The following is a 16049-nucleotide window of genomic DNA, read 5'->3' as shown; positions in this document are numbered from 1 at the left end:
AGGCCCCTGGGAATGCAGTGGCCCAGTCTGGCTGCCGCCCTCCTGCATGCAGGGCCGTCCCATGGAAAGATCACGGGGTAAGTAAAAAACACCCGCACTGGCCCCTTGGCATCAGCTGCGGGCTCCCCTGCCCCAGACCTGCCTGTGTTGCATTAGCTAGCAGGCCACTGGTCGAGCTTTCCACTGTCAGGCCACTGATATCCAACTGCCAGCACGTCTGGCTGGCTGCCATGGAGGGGATCCTTCCAGGAAACAGCCTCTCTCCATGCTGGGAGCTTGGAGCATTTGGATGCTGAGTTTTTTTGGGGGCGATGGGCCCTGAAGTTCTCCTGCATGTGCTCAGAATCTGGGTTGGGCTTTTTAAATCATAATCCTGATGTGGGGTTCCCTGTCTCACCTCCCCCACGCAGCTCGCATTTCTCCCAGGAGAACCCTGTCTCTCTCCCTAGCCGCACATACCCCCAGCTGTCCATCCATCCCCTGACGAGACCCACCAAAGCTCATCTCCTGCCAGCCTCACCGTGTGAGCAGTGACACCTGGAGGTCACCCTCGAACACACCCGCACCCTGTGTCTCTTATCCCCCACTCCGAGGAGGGAGGGCATCCATCCCCGGTGAGTGGGGTCTCCTTGCAGCAGGCTTCCCCTTTAAAATTTGGCATGTGCCTGTACCTTGCCGGCTGCCCTCCTTCCCTGAACATACTGCCCAGAGCTGCACGCAATGCACACGTGCAGGGCCTTGCACGGACGCCGATCGCCCGGCCTGCACGTGTTGGAGCTGATAGACTTGCCCTTCTGATCGAATGCATCCGTGCAGCATGTTAGCCCACAGGAGAGCTCATTATCTCTGCACAACAGACCTGAGCGGAGCTCCTCGCGCTCACATCCAGGCAGCGGCCCCGCTCCGGTCTGCACGGGGCTCACAGGCAGCCACGCTTGACGGGCCACCTGGGAAACCCTGCCCTCCCCAGGTATACTTCCATCCCCTTCCCCAAATTCCACTCCATCCCCCTGCTCTCCAGCCGGCCGGCCTGGGAGCTCAGCAGAGCCGGGAGGGGATGGAGAGGCTTTGCTATTCACTGGGACCCTCTGCCCAGTGCACTGTGCTTAGGTGGGGTCCCAGTGCGGGGCTGGCTCTTTAAGCACATGGGCATTTGGTGACTCCATCAGGGATCTGTGCCCTGGGCCTAGGACCCACCCGGCCTACCCCAGCAGGGATCCATCCCCAGGCCTCTCACGTCTCTTGCTGACAAGCTGATAATTGGGGAAGGAGAAGAGGCTGCCTTCTCCCTAAGCAGCTCCGATCCCCAAAGCAGCCACATGAGTCTCCAGGACACAGGGACGATGGGGGCAGGTTGCCTGCCCAGTGAGATCTTATCTGGGCACCACACGCTCCCTTAGATAGCCGGGCAGATCCTACTCAGGGGATTAGCCTGGCCAGCTCTGGTGGCCTGTCTCCCACGGTGCTGCCAACGACGGTGTGAGAAACCCCATAGCCTAGAGTTGTGCAATAACCAGCCCTATAGGGAAGCATCTCCCAAACCACAGGCAGCTATGCCCTGGCAGCTGGGATGGCACTGACGGTGGGTTGTGCAGTGGCAAAGCTGTTGGTTCCCAGGAAGAGGCTCTCCGGCCCACGTGGGCATGGGGCCAGCTTGGAGGCAGAGTCAATCAGGGGTTGGGATCCTCTGGCTGGTTTAACAGGGCCGGGGCAGAGTTTCTGGACGGAGCACTGATCACGGACGCTGCCCCTTCGCGCCTGTGTCTGGGGAGACGAGAAGCCGGGGCTGTTGCTTTGTGCCGTATGGGAATGCATGGAGCGGGATGGCCGTGGGGAGCCCCGCGCCCAGTGAGACCCAGCTGGGGCCTGCAGAATGGCAGTGGGCCAGGAGACGATCCAACGGGAACCCCAGCAGGCTCTGTTAAAACCCTCCCGTTGAACTCGCTTAGTTCGTAGGGGCCTCTGCTTCTACGGGCAGCTCCTTAGCCCAGGAATTAGAAGCCCCAAGAGGCAATAGGTTGCTCTAGGTGCTAGCTAGAGGCACTAGAGATACGGGGGCCCAGGTTACAGGAGTGTGGGGCAGGTGGGGGTTGGGAGTTGGAGTTTCCTGCTCCTTTCAGAGCATCCATTCTGCGAGATTAACCCTTTGTGCCATGCAGCGATCAGAAACACCTGCAGCAGGGGAACAGACAGGGATCGGGGCCTGCTCAGGGATTGCCCCTTCGTGCCTCTCATCTCTGCGGCTGGGTTCTCACAAAGCTAACGCCGAGGACTGATGGCATTGCTCAACCCAATCCCAGGCCTGCCCTCTACCAGTTGACGTGGTGTGTAAGTGGGCACAGGCTGGCCTCCCGGGGCCCTGGCCCAGATCCCCAGCTGGGAGGTGTAGCTACCCCACTGTGCAAGCGTGACAATGCTCTCGGGTGGCGGAGGCGGCCCCAGCTAGGGACAAGCCACTCTCCAGAGTCATGCTGAGCTGCATGAAAGTGACTCTACCGGCCTGTCAGCAGGGTGCCTGGTGATCTGCAGCTCGCCTGGGTAGGGGGCTTCATGGAGAAAAGAATGACTTTTGGGTGTATCCCCGATAACAGGCGTGGAGCCGGAGTTCACGTGCATGGTGGCAGGGATCTTGGGGCTGTCCTTAAGGGTATCTCACGGTGGTGGGAATTCTGGGATCCATGTCTCCTGGAGTTCCACAGGCACTTTCCTCCATGCGGCCAGTGGAGTTTCTTCTGTCCCGATGCAGAAAAGCCAAGACTCTTCCTGCTAATCAGAGCCTGGTCCAGGATTCACCAGAGCAGCTGGACTAGATGGAGCCCTTCTCTGATTTGTGTCTTCCTTTGCCACCTGTCTCTTTGGTGCCGATTTAGCTGGCGTCACATTTGTGGAGGATGATGCCAGAATGGGAGGAGCTGGAAGCTGGCTGCATGGTGAGCTGGGAAGATCAGAGTGTCCCAGGGAGACTTGGATCTGGCAAATGCAAAGCCCTGCGCCCCTTTGGGAGTGAAGGAGGAGCTGCCACCACTCGGCACAGACCCTGGATCATTTAGCTGCGTGACGAGGATGGCGCTTGTCCTTGTTGTCTGTTCTGAATTAATTCCAGGGAGCCAGGCCTAGAACCTTGATCCAATCAAGGGCACTCTTTGGCAACACCCCTCCCAGCCTCAAGAAGCCAAGGGAAGCCAGAGGTGGCTATCCAAGGGCTAATTCTGTTCAGCTCACCCGGTGGGAATGCCTGATAAGTGTTTTGTGTGGGGGAGTTTTTAATTGAAAGAACAGCTTGTGAATTCCTTGAGGAAAGACAAGTCCAGATGCTCAGGAGAGTTTCCTCAGCCTTGAAGGGGGACTGAAAGCTAAGCTGGAAATAGAGGTAGGCTTAGATGTAGGCACTGGACACCCCTTATGCCCAGTCTGGGGGAGCTATTGACCACCATCATTGGTTTTAATCTGCCGTAGTTAATAATCCAATGGCACTTCACAGTTTGCTAAAAGAAACCCTAGAATGTGCATTTCTGATGAGGAGGTTTACTTGCAGTATATTAATCAGCCACTAGATGGCTCTGTGATGTAGAGTTCCAGGATCTGGTCCCTGGGAAACAAAGGCAACCAAGCTGGAACTCAAGTTGTGTGGAAGCGTGTTTATTTGCACCTATAGCTGCTGTCGATTTCTTTAGTAAATGCCTCCTGCTTAGGAAGATCTGTGTCCCTCCATCCCATGATGGTGCCAGATACTTAAGCACCCTGAGATTTCCGTAGTAAATCAGGAAGTGATGGAGGATTTCACAGGGTGGGAAAGAAAGAACATCATTGTTACCATTACTTATTTATTAAATATCATTAATATAGCAAGTCACACTTACACAGCTCCTTACAGACATCAGTTAACATAAGAGCCTGGCCTCTAGGAGGTTACTGATCCAACTAACTTAGCAACAGTTAAATCAGTTGTGATTTATGTTCAGAAATAAATAATTATTAATTGTCACGATTAGTTAATTAATCAACTAATGTGTGCAGCGGTAGCTGCTGGGAGCCCCAATCAAGGTCTCGTTGTGCTAGGTGCTCTGCATAAACATAAAAGGAGACAGTCTCATCGCTGGAGAGCTTAAAATCTAGTTAAGAAAAATTGACTAAAACTGATTGCCATAGGAATGTCCACTTCAGCAGTTCACCTCTAAGCCCATGGGGCAGGATGGGCTTGGACACAGGGAAATGCAGCAGAAGTGAACGAAGAAAGGGAGCGGGAACGGGTGCCTCATTGAGTTTGAAGCATTAGATAATTCAATACACACATCTGCATTCGAAACCCAAGTGAGTGTGCAGCTGCCTTTGTATGGGTGTTAACCTTTTCAGCAGGGGGCTCTGTAGAGCACACTAAACGAACACGCCATCCTCTCAAGCAGCTGATGCTAAGCAGTGTCAGACACAGGACGCTGGGCTAGGTGGACCCCTGGTCTGATCCGCTGTGGCTGTTCCCGTTCTGTTCTTGTTTATGTGGGAGTAAATCCAGAGTCAGTACACTTGACTTCAGCAGCCAGAGCTGGTGGAACCATTTACATGATCAATTTCACATTATCCTCCTAATTAATGATTCAGCTGCAATATGGTGGGTTTGTAACGTGCTGCTAAAATGTGTTGTGCGTCCTCTTTCAGTGGCCCATCTACGGAGAGGGTTACAGCCTATTACTGCAACTAGCTAAAAGAGTTATTGTATTCCTTCAGCTCGCATGCTTGTGCTTTCGGAGCTGCAGATCTTTGATTCAGACCCTGCTGACAACCCATGGGAGTGAGGATGTGGGGACAGTTTCATTATTTGCCCAGCTACGTAAGCTGGGTGAGTTGCTCAAGGCTGTTTGCAAACACACACAGTTCCGGGCATTTTTTCAAATGCGCTGTTGACAAATAATCATATTTTTTTCCAGTCTTCACCGATCTGGAACCTAACCAGGAGCCCAGTTATGAGCAGCAAGCCCGCACCTGTCCATTAGGCCTGCTAGTGCCTGGGAAAGGTGGTGAGGTCCCTAATTTGGTTCCTGAACCTCAGTGATGTGTTTACATGTGTATAACGTGGATTAATTGAAAAATGTCCAGATTGCAGTGCTTTGCATTGCACTGTGAGTGGGTTGGGGGCAGAGATCCCTGTGGCTGGGGAGGGATAGGATGGGGAAAGAGGGGACATCTGGAGGCTAAGCGAGGGGAGGGGGACAGCCGGATCACTCTAGGATTATCTGTTTCTGGGCCCATTCCAGCCCACCTGGGTCCCTCAGCCTGATCCTGAGCATGACTACAGCTGCTCCAGCATCTCTGAATCCCACTCTCACTCCCCACACAGCCCCGAGTGTGCAGGAGCACGGAGGCAGAGCCCCCAAAATACTTCAGTTGAGCATCGTGCTTCCCAGCTTCCACCACCCTTGTGATCCGACTAATGAGTGAGAGGTTTGGATTGTTGGGAATGAAGGTTCCTCTTGTTTGGTGCAATTTGTGGAAAACTTCAATCCAAAGGAAAGGAGCAATGGCAGAACACAGCAGCTAATGGCAACAAAGAGCATAGAGACCCAATCACATAGCAGCACAGGGACCCCAGGTACAAAGAGAGTGGACATAGCATAGTGCATTGATCCTAATAAAAGATCCTGGGCCTACAGGGAGCGCTCAGCATCTTGCAGGTTCAGGCCCGGACACTTTACTGGAATTGATCAAAACATGGAATTTTCATCCCGTGGGAAACTCCAGAATATCAGAATGTTTTCTGACATCGGGACAAAGCACAGAAATATCAAAATGTCTCATGGAATGGAAACCGCTGAAAAATGTCTATGGGCAATGTGTACATGAAATGGGACTCCCATGATGCACCACAGGAGCTCAGCCACCGGGAGAGATCACAATGCATCATGGGAAATGTAGTCTAGGGCATGCTGGGGTCATGAGGGATGTAGAACTACAACTCCCATGAGGCACTGTGACAGCTCAGCCACGAGCCAGATCATGGTGCATCATGGGAAGTGTAGTCCTTTTGGGGAGCAGAGCCCATAGAGGACACTGGGGACTGAGATGCCTGGAACTACAGCTCCCATGAGGCACCACAGAAGCCGAGACAGGCATAGATTTATTATTGATTTGAAATTAAATGTTTCATTTTGATTTCAGCAAAACCCCATTTTCCAACAGGAAAACACTGAGCAGGAAATTCATTGACCAGCCCTGCTGTCTATTCCTATAGCCGCCGGGGGGCCCATTGTACCAGGCACTGCACAAACCCACAGTAAGAGATAGTCGCTCCCCTGGTGAGCTCACAGTCTAGCTGGACAAGGCTGCAGCTTCATAGCCTCGCTTCCTCTGCTCCCACAGCAGCCACGGGTTCTGGCGTAGGACAGATCCCAGGAAGCCGGGTCTTTAGCCCACTTTCACAGCTCCAGCTCACACACAGCAGCTACTCAGAGAGCCCAGGTGCCGGCCGTAGGGTGTGAATTGGCTTAGTCCCACTGATTTTAATAAAGCATCGTCAATTCACAGTAGCTGGGGAGCTGACCCCAGTACCTCAGGGCATGCATGTCATGTGGGTTACAGCAGATGTGAGGACAGCAGGATGCCACCAGCAGGTCTAGCCTGGCATAGCACGTACTCCCTACAGAGGCTGGTTCCCCACTTGCACCGTGCATAACCCGCTGCAGCTGTTAAATGCTACCAAGTCTAGATGGCATTTGCTATGCATGGGTGTCAAGGGCTATTCAGGGTGCTGGCAGGAAAGGATCAGATCCAAAAGACACAAGACTCTGTCTGAGCAGATTGCACCGAACCTTTGGTTCTAGGGAGACATTGGTTTTCACCAGTGTTACCATCTCCTGAGGTAGCCTTTATACAGCGCTTTGACGATTGTGAGAATGAAATCACCCCCCCCCGCCCGCCCGCCCTGCCACCCCACAGTTCATCTTGTCCTTACCAAAATGAACCGATCCGGTGTTTCCAAAATGAATGTTCGTGGAATCTCCATTCCGGGGGACCATTCAACCTTTTTGACTTTTCCTCCGATTTAGAACAAAAACAGATTTTGAAATGACAGGATTTCTCATGGGGCAGATGGTCCATGACCCCCTCGCACACATACACACTTTGCCTCAACTCTGATTGGAACTTACCAGCTCCTGGGAAGCTCTGTAGGGCAGGGCAGAGCCCCTGAGCTCTGCCACCCGGTCAGCACCCCAGGGATTGAAACCTTTGCAGCTCCTCCCTCCCCTGAAAATTGAGCCTGCCTTTGGCTGCCTTGAGATGGGGGCGGGGGCGGGGCTGACACTCAGCTCTCACCCTTAGCTGGCTGGGGGAGCGTTCACCATGCTAAATCCTGATCATCTTCCTCTCCCCGCTGCTTGGGGCTGGGATTCCCAGGGCACGAACCTGCCTTCCTTCTGTTTCCCTGAGGGCAGATGTTAGCAGCTGGAGCAGTGCAGGGTTATGAAAGCAGCACCCGCTTACATGGAAGTCCCTAGATCCCAGAGGGTGAGTGGCTCTTTATCTGGGAGCTAGGGAGGTTTTATGGCAGTAATATTTTCTTTTTATGAGATGAAGGGCTGGCCAAGGGAAGGAGAGATGCTGATGGGCTTCCCAACCCCCACCCCCACCCCCACCCCCACATGTAGATTAAAATGAGCTTTGAAAGGTTAGAGATGGAAGATGAATTTAAAGTGATTACGATCACCTTTTAGGAAAACAACTTGATCAAATATGAATGTAATGGAAAGTATAAATGACTAAAGCCCGTTTTCCCCTCAGCATAAAAGGATTTAATGGTTCTTGGCATTTGAAGCCAGTGTAGGGTTGAGTTCGAAGGCTTCTCCCTGCAGAAGGCGTTGCAGGGAGCAGGGTAGGAGCAGTTACTCCAGTCCCAACTTGTCCCAGCAGGGAGTGCTGTGGGGAGTGGGGGAGTCATGCTGGCTGCTGCGGGGAGCACCTGCTTATTCCAGTCCCAAGCTGTCCCAGAAGAAGACGCTGTAGGAATGGGACACAGCACGGTGGGGTCGCTCCCAGTTATTCCTGTCCCAGCCTCTCTGTGGGCGATGGGACAGGAACTCTGTGAGGAGACGCGCCTTCGGGATGGGATTTCACACAACGGCAAACTTCGGCAAAGGAGTGTTGAACTCTGCCAGTCACATACCGAAAAGACTGCACCAGGCTAGGTGAGAGCACAGGGCCAGGTGCCAGGGAGTCATGGATTGCAAGATCACAGGCGTCTCTGGGAGCTGAGAGCAGAAGGCTCACTCCCATATTTTTCTCCTTTTGTTCATTATATATTTATAGGAGTGAAACTGGCCATGTAAAACATCCCCAGATCAATGGTGCATTCTCAATAAGTGTTACACAATGAGAAATCAATTGCTCATCAGCTGCAGCCCGCTCAGACCTTAGGTGTTAATTATTTCTCTAGGAAAGGGACAATGCCAGGTCAAAAATCATATGGATATATAAAAATATAGATCAGTCTGGCTTAGCTTATAAATGATCCCTTAGATTGTTAACGCTGAAAGCATTTCCAAAATCTCCCTGACTTTTTCCCCACGTCAGCGCTTTGAATCTGGTTTCCATTTCTCTCAATGGGCAGCGAGAGTCATTTTCACTTTTGAGCCTAGTCAGCATCACTTCCTGATTCTAGGGACAAACCTCTGGTGCAAAAGTGGAGTCCACAAATGCTTGGTCCGCCTCACCCTTGTGCCCTCTGCAAACCCCGTGGCCAAATGCAATGATTGTGGAGACAGGTAAGAAAGGGCGTGGCAGAGCTATCCAAAGTAATGAATGGTGTAAGGAAGGGAAATCCAGAGCTTGTGATTGTCCTGGCTCATAACACAAAGACGGGGACATTCAGTGGAAAGAAGGAGATGTAATAGGGATAAAAGGAAATGCTTTTAAATACAATTAGCCTGTGGAACTCATGGCCACAATAAGTAGTTCCGAAGCCAGGAGCTTAGCAGGTTTCAAAAGAGGATTGGACATTTATATGGATGGTGAGAATATCCAGATTACAGAAAGGGTTAAAAGTCAACAGCTTGGGAGGGATATAAACCCTCCGACTTCATGGCTGAACTTTGTGACTTTGTCCTCACCCATAACTATTTTACATTTGGGGACAATGTAGACCTTCAGATTGGCGGCACTGCTATGAGTACCCGCATGGCCCCACAGGATGCCAACGTTTTTATGGCTGATTTAGAACAACGCTTCCTCAGCTCGTCCCCTAATGCTCCTACTCTACTTGCGCTATATTGATGACATCTTCATCATCTGGACCCATGGAAAAGAAGCCCTTGAGGAATTCCACCATGATTTCAACAATTTCCATCCCACCATCAACCTCAGCCTGGACCAGTCCACACAAGAGATCCAGTTCCTGGACACTACAGTGCTAATAAACAATGGTCACATAAACACCACCCTATACCGGAAACCTACTGACTGCTATTCCTACCTGCATGCCTCCAGCTTTCACCCTGACCACACCACACGATCCATCGTCTACAGCCAAGCTCTGCGATACAACCGCATTTGCTCCAACCCCTCAGACAGAGACAAACACCTACAAGATCTCTGTCAAGCTTTCTTACAACTACAATACCCACCTGCAGAAGTGAAGAAACAGATTGATAGAGCCAGAAGAGTTCCCAGAAGTCACCTACTACAGGACAGGCCTAACAAAGAAAATAACAGAACGCCACTAGCCGTCACCTTCAGCCCCCAACTAAAACCCCTCCAACGCATTATTAAGGATCTACAACCTATCCTGAAGGATGACCCAACACTCTCACAAATCTTGGGAGACAGGCCAGTCCTTGCCTACAGACAGCCCCCCAGCCTGAAGCAAATACTCACCAACAACCACATACCACACAACAGAACCACTTACCCAGGAATCTATCCTTGCAACAAAGCCCGTTGCCAACTGTGCCCACATATCTATTCAGGTGACACCATCACAGGGCCTAATAACATCAGCCACACTATCAGAGGCTCGTTCACCTGCACATCCACCAATGTGATATATGCCATCATGTGCCAGCAATGCCCCTCTGCCATGTACATTGGTCAAACTGGACAGTCTCTACGTAAAAGAATAAATGGACACAAATCAGATGTCAAGAATTATAACATTCATAAACCAGTCGGAGAACACTTCAATCTCTCTGGTCACGCAATCACAGACATGAAGGTCGCTATCTTACAACAAAAAAACTTAAAATCCAGACTCCAGCGAGAAACTGCTGAATTGGAATTCTTTTGCAAATTGGATACTATTAATTTAGGCTTAAATAGAGACTGGGAGTGGCTAAGTCATTATGCAGGGTAGCCTATTTCCCCTTGTTTTTTTCTACCCCCCCCCCCCCCGACATTCTGGTTAAACTTGGATTTATGCTGGAAATGGCCCACCCTGATTATCATGCACATTGTAAGGAGAGTGGTCAGTTTGGATGAGCTATTGCCAGCAGGAGAGTGAGTTTGTGTGTGTATGGGGGTGGGGGGGGTGAGAAAACCTGTATTTGTGCTGGAAATGGCCCACCTTGATTATCATGCACATTGTAGGGAGAGTGGTTGCTTTGGATGAGCTATTACCAGCAGGAGAGTGAGTTTGTGTGTGTGGTTTTTGGAGGGGGGTGGGGGGGTGAGAAAACCTGGATTTGTGCTGGAAATGGCCCACCTTGATTATCATACACATTTTAAAGAGAGTGGTCACTTTGGATGGGCTATTGCCAGAAGGAGAGTGAGTTTGTGTGTGTGTGTGGGGGGGGGGGGGCGGAGGGTGAGAAAACCTGGATTTGTGCTGGAAATGGCCCAACTTGATGATCACTTTAGATAAGCTATTACCAGCAGGAGAGTGGGGTGGGAGGAGGTATTGTTTCATGGTCTCTGTGTATATAATGTCTTCTGCAGTTTCCACAGTATGCATCCGATGAAGTGAGCTGTAGCTCACGAAAGCTCATGCTCAAATAAATTGGTTAGTCTCTAAGGTGCCACAAGTACTCCTTTTCTTTTTGCGAATACAGACTAACACGGCTGTTACTCTGAAACCTGTCTAACCAATGGGGCTGGTAGAATAGGTTTTGTCTGAGGCAGGTTATCCCCGAACTGCCTCCTCTGGGGTGACTTGCTTTTCCCCTGTGACAGCTGGGACTGGACATGGATGGAGACAGGCTGTTAGACAGGCTGCGTCCAGTATAGCAATGCCTTGGTCGCAGACGTGTATTGCAATCTACACACATTGTGGCTTGGATTCGGCTCCCCCGTCCACTGGTGCAAACCAGGATTCGCACAAAGAGGGCCGTGCTTGCAGAGATGTCGGCTTTCAGGTGCTATTCCTCTAGAGCCTGTTTCCAGGATCACCAGTGGCCCTGATTGTCCTGCGAGGTTTCCCAAGCAGGAGCAGCAGTGGGGTGTGTGCGTGCCCTGACCGCTCCTCTTACCCCCGGCTCTTTTGTACCGCATCAGGTTTGAGAGTCCCCGCTCCCACGATTGCCATGGGCGGGCATGGCTTCAGAGCCAGCGTCTGCTGCCCTGTGTCTGCTGTGTGCCATGCATGGGGGGTTCGGGGCTGCAATGATTTACGAGGGGGCTATTCCATAGGGGAGGGGTGTGTGCATCCAGCACCCCTTTGATTTCACTCGTGCACTCTTGGCTTGCTCTGCACTCAGCACTTGGCTCGCCCAGACCTCCAGACATATGAGACGTTAACGCCGGTCCCCTGGAGAGCCTGGGGCCGAAGCAAATAGCTCCTGGCTAGATTAGGGTGACCAGACAGCAAGTGTGAAAAATCGGGACAGGGGGTGGGGGGTAATAGGAGCCTATATAAGATAAAGCCCCAAATATCGGGACTGTCCCTATAAAATGGGGACATCTGGTCACCCTAGGCTAGAGTCAGCACCAAAAACATTTGGGATGCGGAGAATAGCGTTTCCGGCCAGAAGGGATCATTGCATCATGTGGCGTGACCTCCTGGCCTGTTGCTCTGTATTTGTACAGCACCGAGCACAATGGGGTCCTGGCTCAGGGCTGGGGCTTCCAGGTGCTGAGTTCATACATATGATAATTCGTCAGCATTGTCACAGCTACGTTCCAGGCCCGCAAATGTCACCCGCTACCCCCATGTTGAGCCCGGTGACGCTAATTAGCCCAAAGCATTTCAGGCCTCATGAGACTGAGCTGGAGTGTACCACAGGCGGGGACTGCGTGGCACTGAGGGGCACCAATGCCCGAGCCCCTGCAGCGGCAGGGAATTGACTAGCTGAGACGTGTCCACGTGGCACCTGATCTGCGCAGCAAACAGGCTTTTTCCACGGTGAGGAGAGCTCCAGGACGGTGCCGGGGCTGTGCGGCAGGGACCCCGGGGGCAGAGAGGTTTGTAATGCGATGCTGACAGGCACTGACAGCCGGCAGCCCGCTTACTAATAGCCTCCTGCAGTTCCTTCCAGACTGCTCAGGTCAGGCCGGGGAACCGGGCATCGGATGGTGACAGCTCCAGGGCGTCTCATGTTGGGCCGGGGGAGGGGGGCATGATGGGCACTCGCTTGTTTCTACGCAGCAGGGACCCAGCCAGAGCTGGAGATGCTGGTGCCGGGTAAAGGTGGGCACTGGGCCTGGCACTGCAGGGCTGGGAACGGGAGAGCTGCCTGGTGGGTTGCAGGCTGGCATCCTGTTCCTAGTGCCCTGGGCTGAGGGTACTGGGCTAGCACCCAGGTTAGTGTGACCCAAATGGGACACTGCGCCTGGCACTGGGCAATCTGTTACCCGTGCCCTCCTGGATAGATCCATCTCCATCCTGAGCCTGGCCGTGGGATCCCAGTGGTGCTCTGCTGTGGGTCTCTGAGCAGAGGGGGGCATTTCGTTTGGAATGGCCCCGCGGATGGCTCCTCAGTGCATCACCCCTGGGTGCAGCATTGCGGACTAGCTTTGGTACGCTGCAGGGAGCCGCCGAAACCGACGAGCCGCCCACCAACCCCGGGCGCATCTGACTGAGAGGATTCGGCGAACTCGACCGGATGTCGCTGATTCCAACCTGGGGCTCTGATCTCTGGGAGCAGCAGCCTCTTCGCTGCGCACGGCCGGTGCTGCGGAGAAGAATGGGAGGGCGGTCGAGCAACGGGAGGCTGGCGTGTAATATCCCTGGAGCAATCCCGCTGGGTCATGGCGTACCTTGGGAGCGAAGAGCGGGAGGCCGCCCCACGGAGGGCAGAACTGCACTGCCGTTAGAGGAAACTGAAGCAGGGAAGAGACCTCTGTTTTAAAAAAACCATATCCAGGCGCAGTTACAGCAAGGAATGTGACTGGCCGAACAGCCCCTTTGGCTTCCATCTATGAATGATTCTATTCTATGATTCGGTGACACCTCGGAGTCCTGGCTGCAGAGCTCTGCGCCCACGGCCCTTAGAGAGCGGCAACTTCTCTAGCATGGCACCCCACTCGTCCTGGAATATTCTGCATTTCCATCCAGTGCTTTGCAAACCACATAGGGGTCCAGGGGAATGCAGCCACCTCTGGGGTGGAGGGCAGCAGCCAAGTGGAATGCCGAGCTGCAGAGTGGGAAGGGCCATGGTACTAGGGGTGTGGAAATCCCCATTCTTCTAAAAAAGTTCTGTTGGATCTATAACCTGCCCACAGGATAGGCGGGATTCGAGCGAAAGGCCCACTTATCTGCGGAACAGCCCCCCGGGGCAGATCATTCCATAACTGTCCACTAGGGGGTGGCCCCTTCCTTTGCAGGCCCTGGCCACTGGATGGACTAGTGGCTACGCTTAGGTTCCTCTGACCTTGCTGTGAACAGAAACCAAGTTTGGTAAGCTGGGGAGGGGGCAGTGTTGCCTAGTGGGTACTCTGCGGCCCTGGGACTCAGAAGACCTGGATTCTATTCCCAGCTCTGCTGGGTGATCTTGGGCAAGTGACTTCCCCCTTTCTGTGCCTCAGTTTCTCCAGGGGGATAATGGGATCCATTGAGGAAAAAAGCTCTCTGTTATTAAGCACACAGCAAGTTTGGCCATGAAGCCTTCCCTGCGCCAATGCCATCTCACGGCAAGAGGCCTCTCTCCTTATCTGCCGCTCTTTGGCCCTTTGGCTTGACTTTCAGGAGATAAAATGAAATCCCAGGAGCAGATTAGAGAGGTAAATGCAGCCACATCCCGAGCCAGACAGCGTCCCCAAGTACAGGGCAGCGCCCTGGTCCCTGGCCGGCGAGTCATTCGTTCTCACCGGTTGGCTGCCCGCATGGCAGCTGCATGGTTAATTCCTCCGTCAACTCCCTTGCACGGAGCTAAGACAGGAGAGCGGAACCCTTGGAAGTCCCGTTGCTTGGGCCTCCGTAGAGAACTCAATAGAGAACCAGAACGGTGCTGTCGGGTAATAGCGAGTTCTCTCCCCGCTGAAGAGCTCGGTCGCGTTGTGCCAAAGAAGATCTTCAGGATTTTCGGGTCCTTCATTCCGTTTCTGGAAGGCCTGATTGGTTTCCTCTCGCTTTAGTTCCGTGGGGTTTTTCCACAAGGCTAGGGACAAACCCCCCCCAGCCCTGGGGTCATGCCATGGGGGCCTGAGTTTCCTCCCGTGTTCCAGCAAGGCCTGGCCGGCGGCTGACCGCGGCTGCCCTCTGTCTCCTCGCAGGGACGGGGACTCCTCCTACGAGATCATGCAGCTGGACTTTGAGATGGAGAATTTCACCAGCCAGTCCGTGACGCGGCGTATCATGTGGCATATCGACTACCGGGGCCGCAACCCGCCGCCCGACCTGGAGAGGGTGGTGACAGAGCTGACGGTCATTCAGAGGGACATCCGCGCCATCGTGCCCCTGGCCATGGTGAGTGAGCTTGGACGGCTCCTCCGCCGCCCCCGGGGCAGGGCTGTGCGGGGTTCCAGGTGGCCCCCTGCATTCCCAATGTGAAGGCACACACCCCGCACCACCTCCCCCCCCCCCACAACGGCACGCAAACCAGACCGCTTCCCCCACTCACGCGCTCTAAACCCACGGCACTCGCTCACTTTACACCTCTCCTCCTCATATTCTTGCGTACACACCCACCTGTACCATGCCGCACACGCGCACCTCTTCCCTCCACAATATCCAAGGGGGGACACACACACAAAGCTAACCACACACCTTGGCGCGTGCCCCCGTAACACACCCTCGCGTCGCACCGGTACTGGCCTTGCCTGGTGTGAGCACCCGCCCTGGGCTGGGGCAGAGTCTCAGCTGGCCTCTGCCGGCTGCTGGGCCTTGGGCCACACGCCTCCCCCGGGGCAGTGATGTCTGTTTCCTTGTGGTGCGGGGCGTGAGGCATGTCCAGCCCCCAGCAGCCCCTGGATCCCTGCTCAGAGAAGCTGGGCACAGCCCACTAGGGCCCCTGATCAGTCCCCTTCACTGGTGGGGTGGGGGACACGAGATGGAAGGCTCTCACCCGGCAGCCCAGCACTGCAGGCTGTTCTGCGGGGGCTGTAACCACCCACAGCTGGGGCCTGGGCTGGTGGATGTGGAGCAAGCATGCTGAGCCAGCTCTTAGCCATCCCCATCTGCAAACACACCTGAGCTCAAGGGGTTGGGCCCCATCTGCTACACTGGTTTCTGATGATGGCCCCATTAATTGATGGGGAAACTGAGGCACAGAGCAGCGACATGTTGCTCCGAAGATCACACGTGAGCAGCCAGCGGCAGGGCTGGGAGCAGAACCTAGGAGTCATTATTCCCAGTTCCCTCCTATAACCCCTCTATCGCATTTGCTCACAGAACCAGTTGTGGAACCCAGGAGTCCTGACTCCCCGTCCTTTGCTCTAACCCACTAGACAACTCTCCCTCCCAGGGTTAAAAACAAGGGGGGGAGTTTCCAGTTGGTTCGGATCCCATTTACACCAGTAATCCTATGGGAGCGACTCCAGATTGTCATTGAGATCAAGGTCTGGCCTTGGTATTCCCGTCCAGTTGGGGTCTGAGAGCCCAGCTCCAGCCTGAGCCCAAAGATTTACATGGCAGTTTTATAGCCCTGCAGCCCAAGCCCGAGTCAGCTGACCTGGACCAGCCATGGGTCTTTTATTGC

General features: G+C 53.6%; 1 protein-coding gene across 1 annotated transcript in view; it reads left to right on the top strand.

The window, feature by feature from the left end:
- TMEM132E (transmembrane protein 132E) overlaps positions 1 to 16049 on the top strand; it is a 51935-nt gene that overhangs the window by 10669 nt on the left and 25217 nt on the right. The window contains 1 exon segment of the mRNA XM_077836803.1: positions 14626 to 14818. Coding sequence (XP_077692929.1) covers positions 14626 to 14818 — 193 coding nt within the window.

The sequence above is a fragment of the Eretmochelys imbricata genome, chromosome 17, assembly GCF_965152235.1.
Source record: "Eretmochelys imbricata isolate rEreImb1 chromosome 17, rEreImb1.hap1, whole genome shotgun sequence".
In the NCBI taxonomy this organism is placed as follows: Eukaryota; Metazoa; Chordata; order Testudines; family Cheloniidae; genus Eretmochelys; species Eretmochelys imbricata.
Note: the sequence above shows the minus strand (reverse complement) of the source record. Positions and strands in the feature narration are given on the sequence as shown.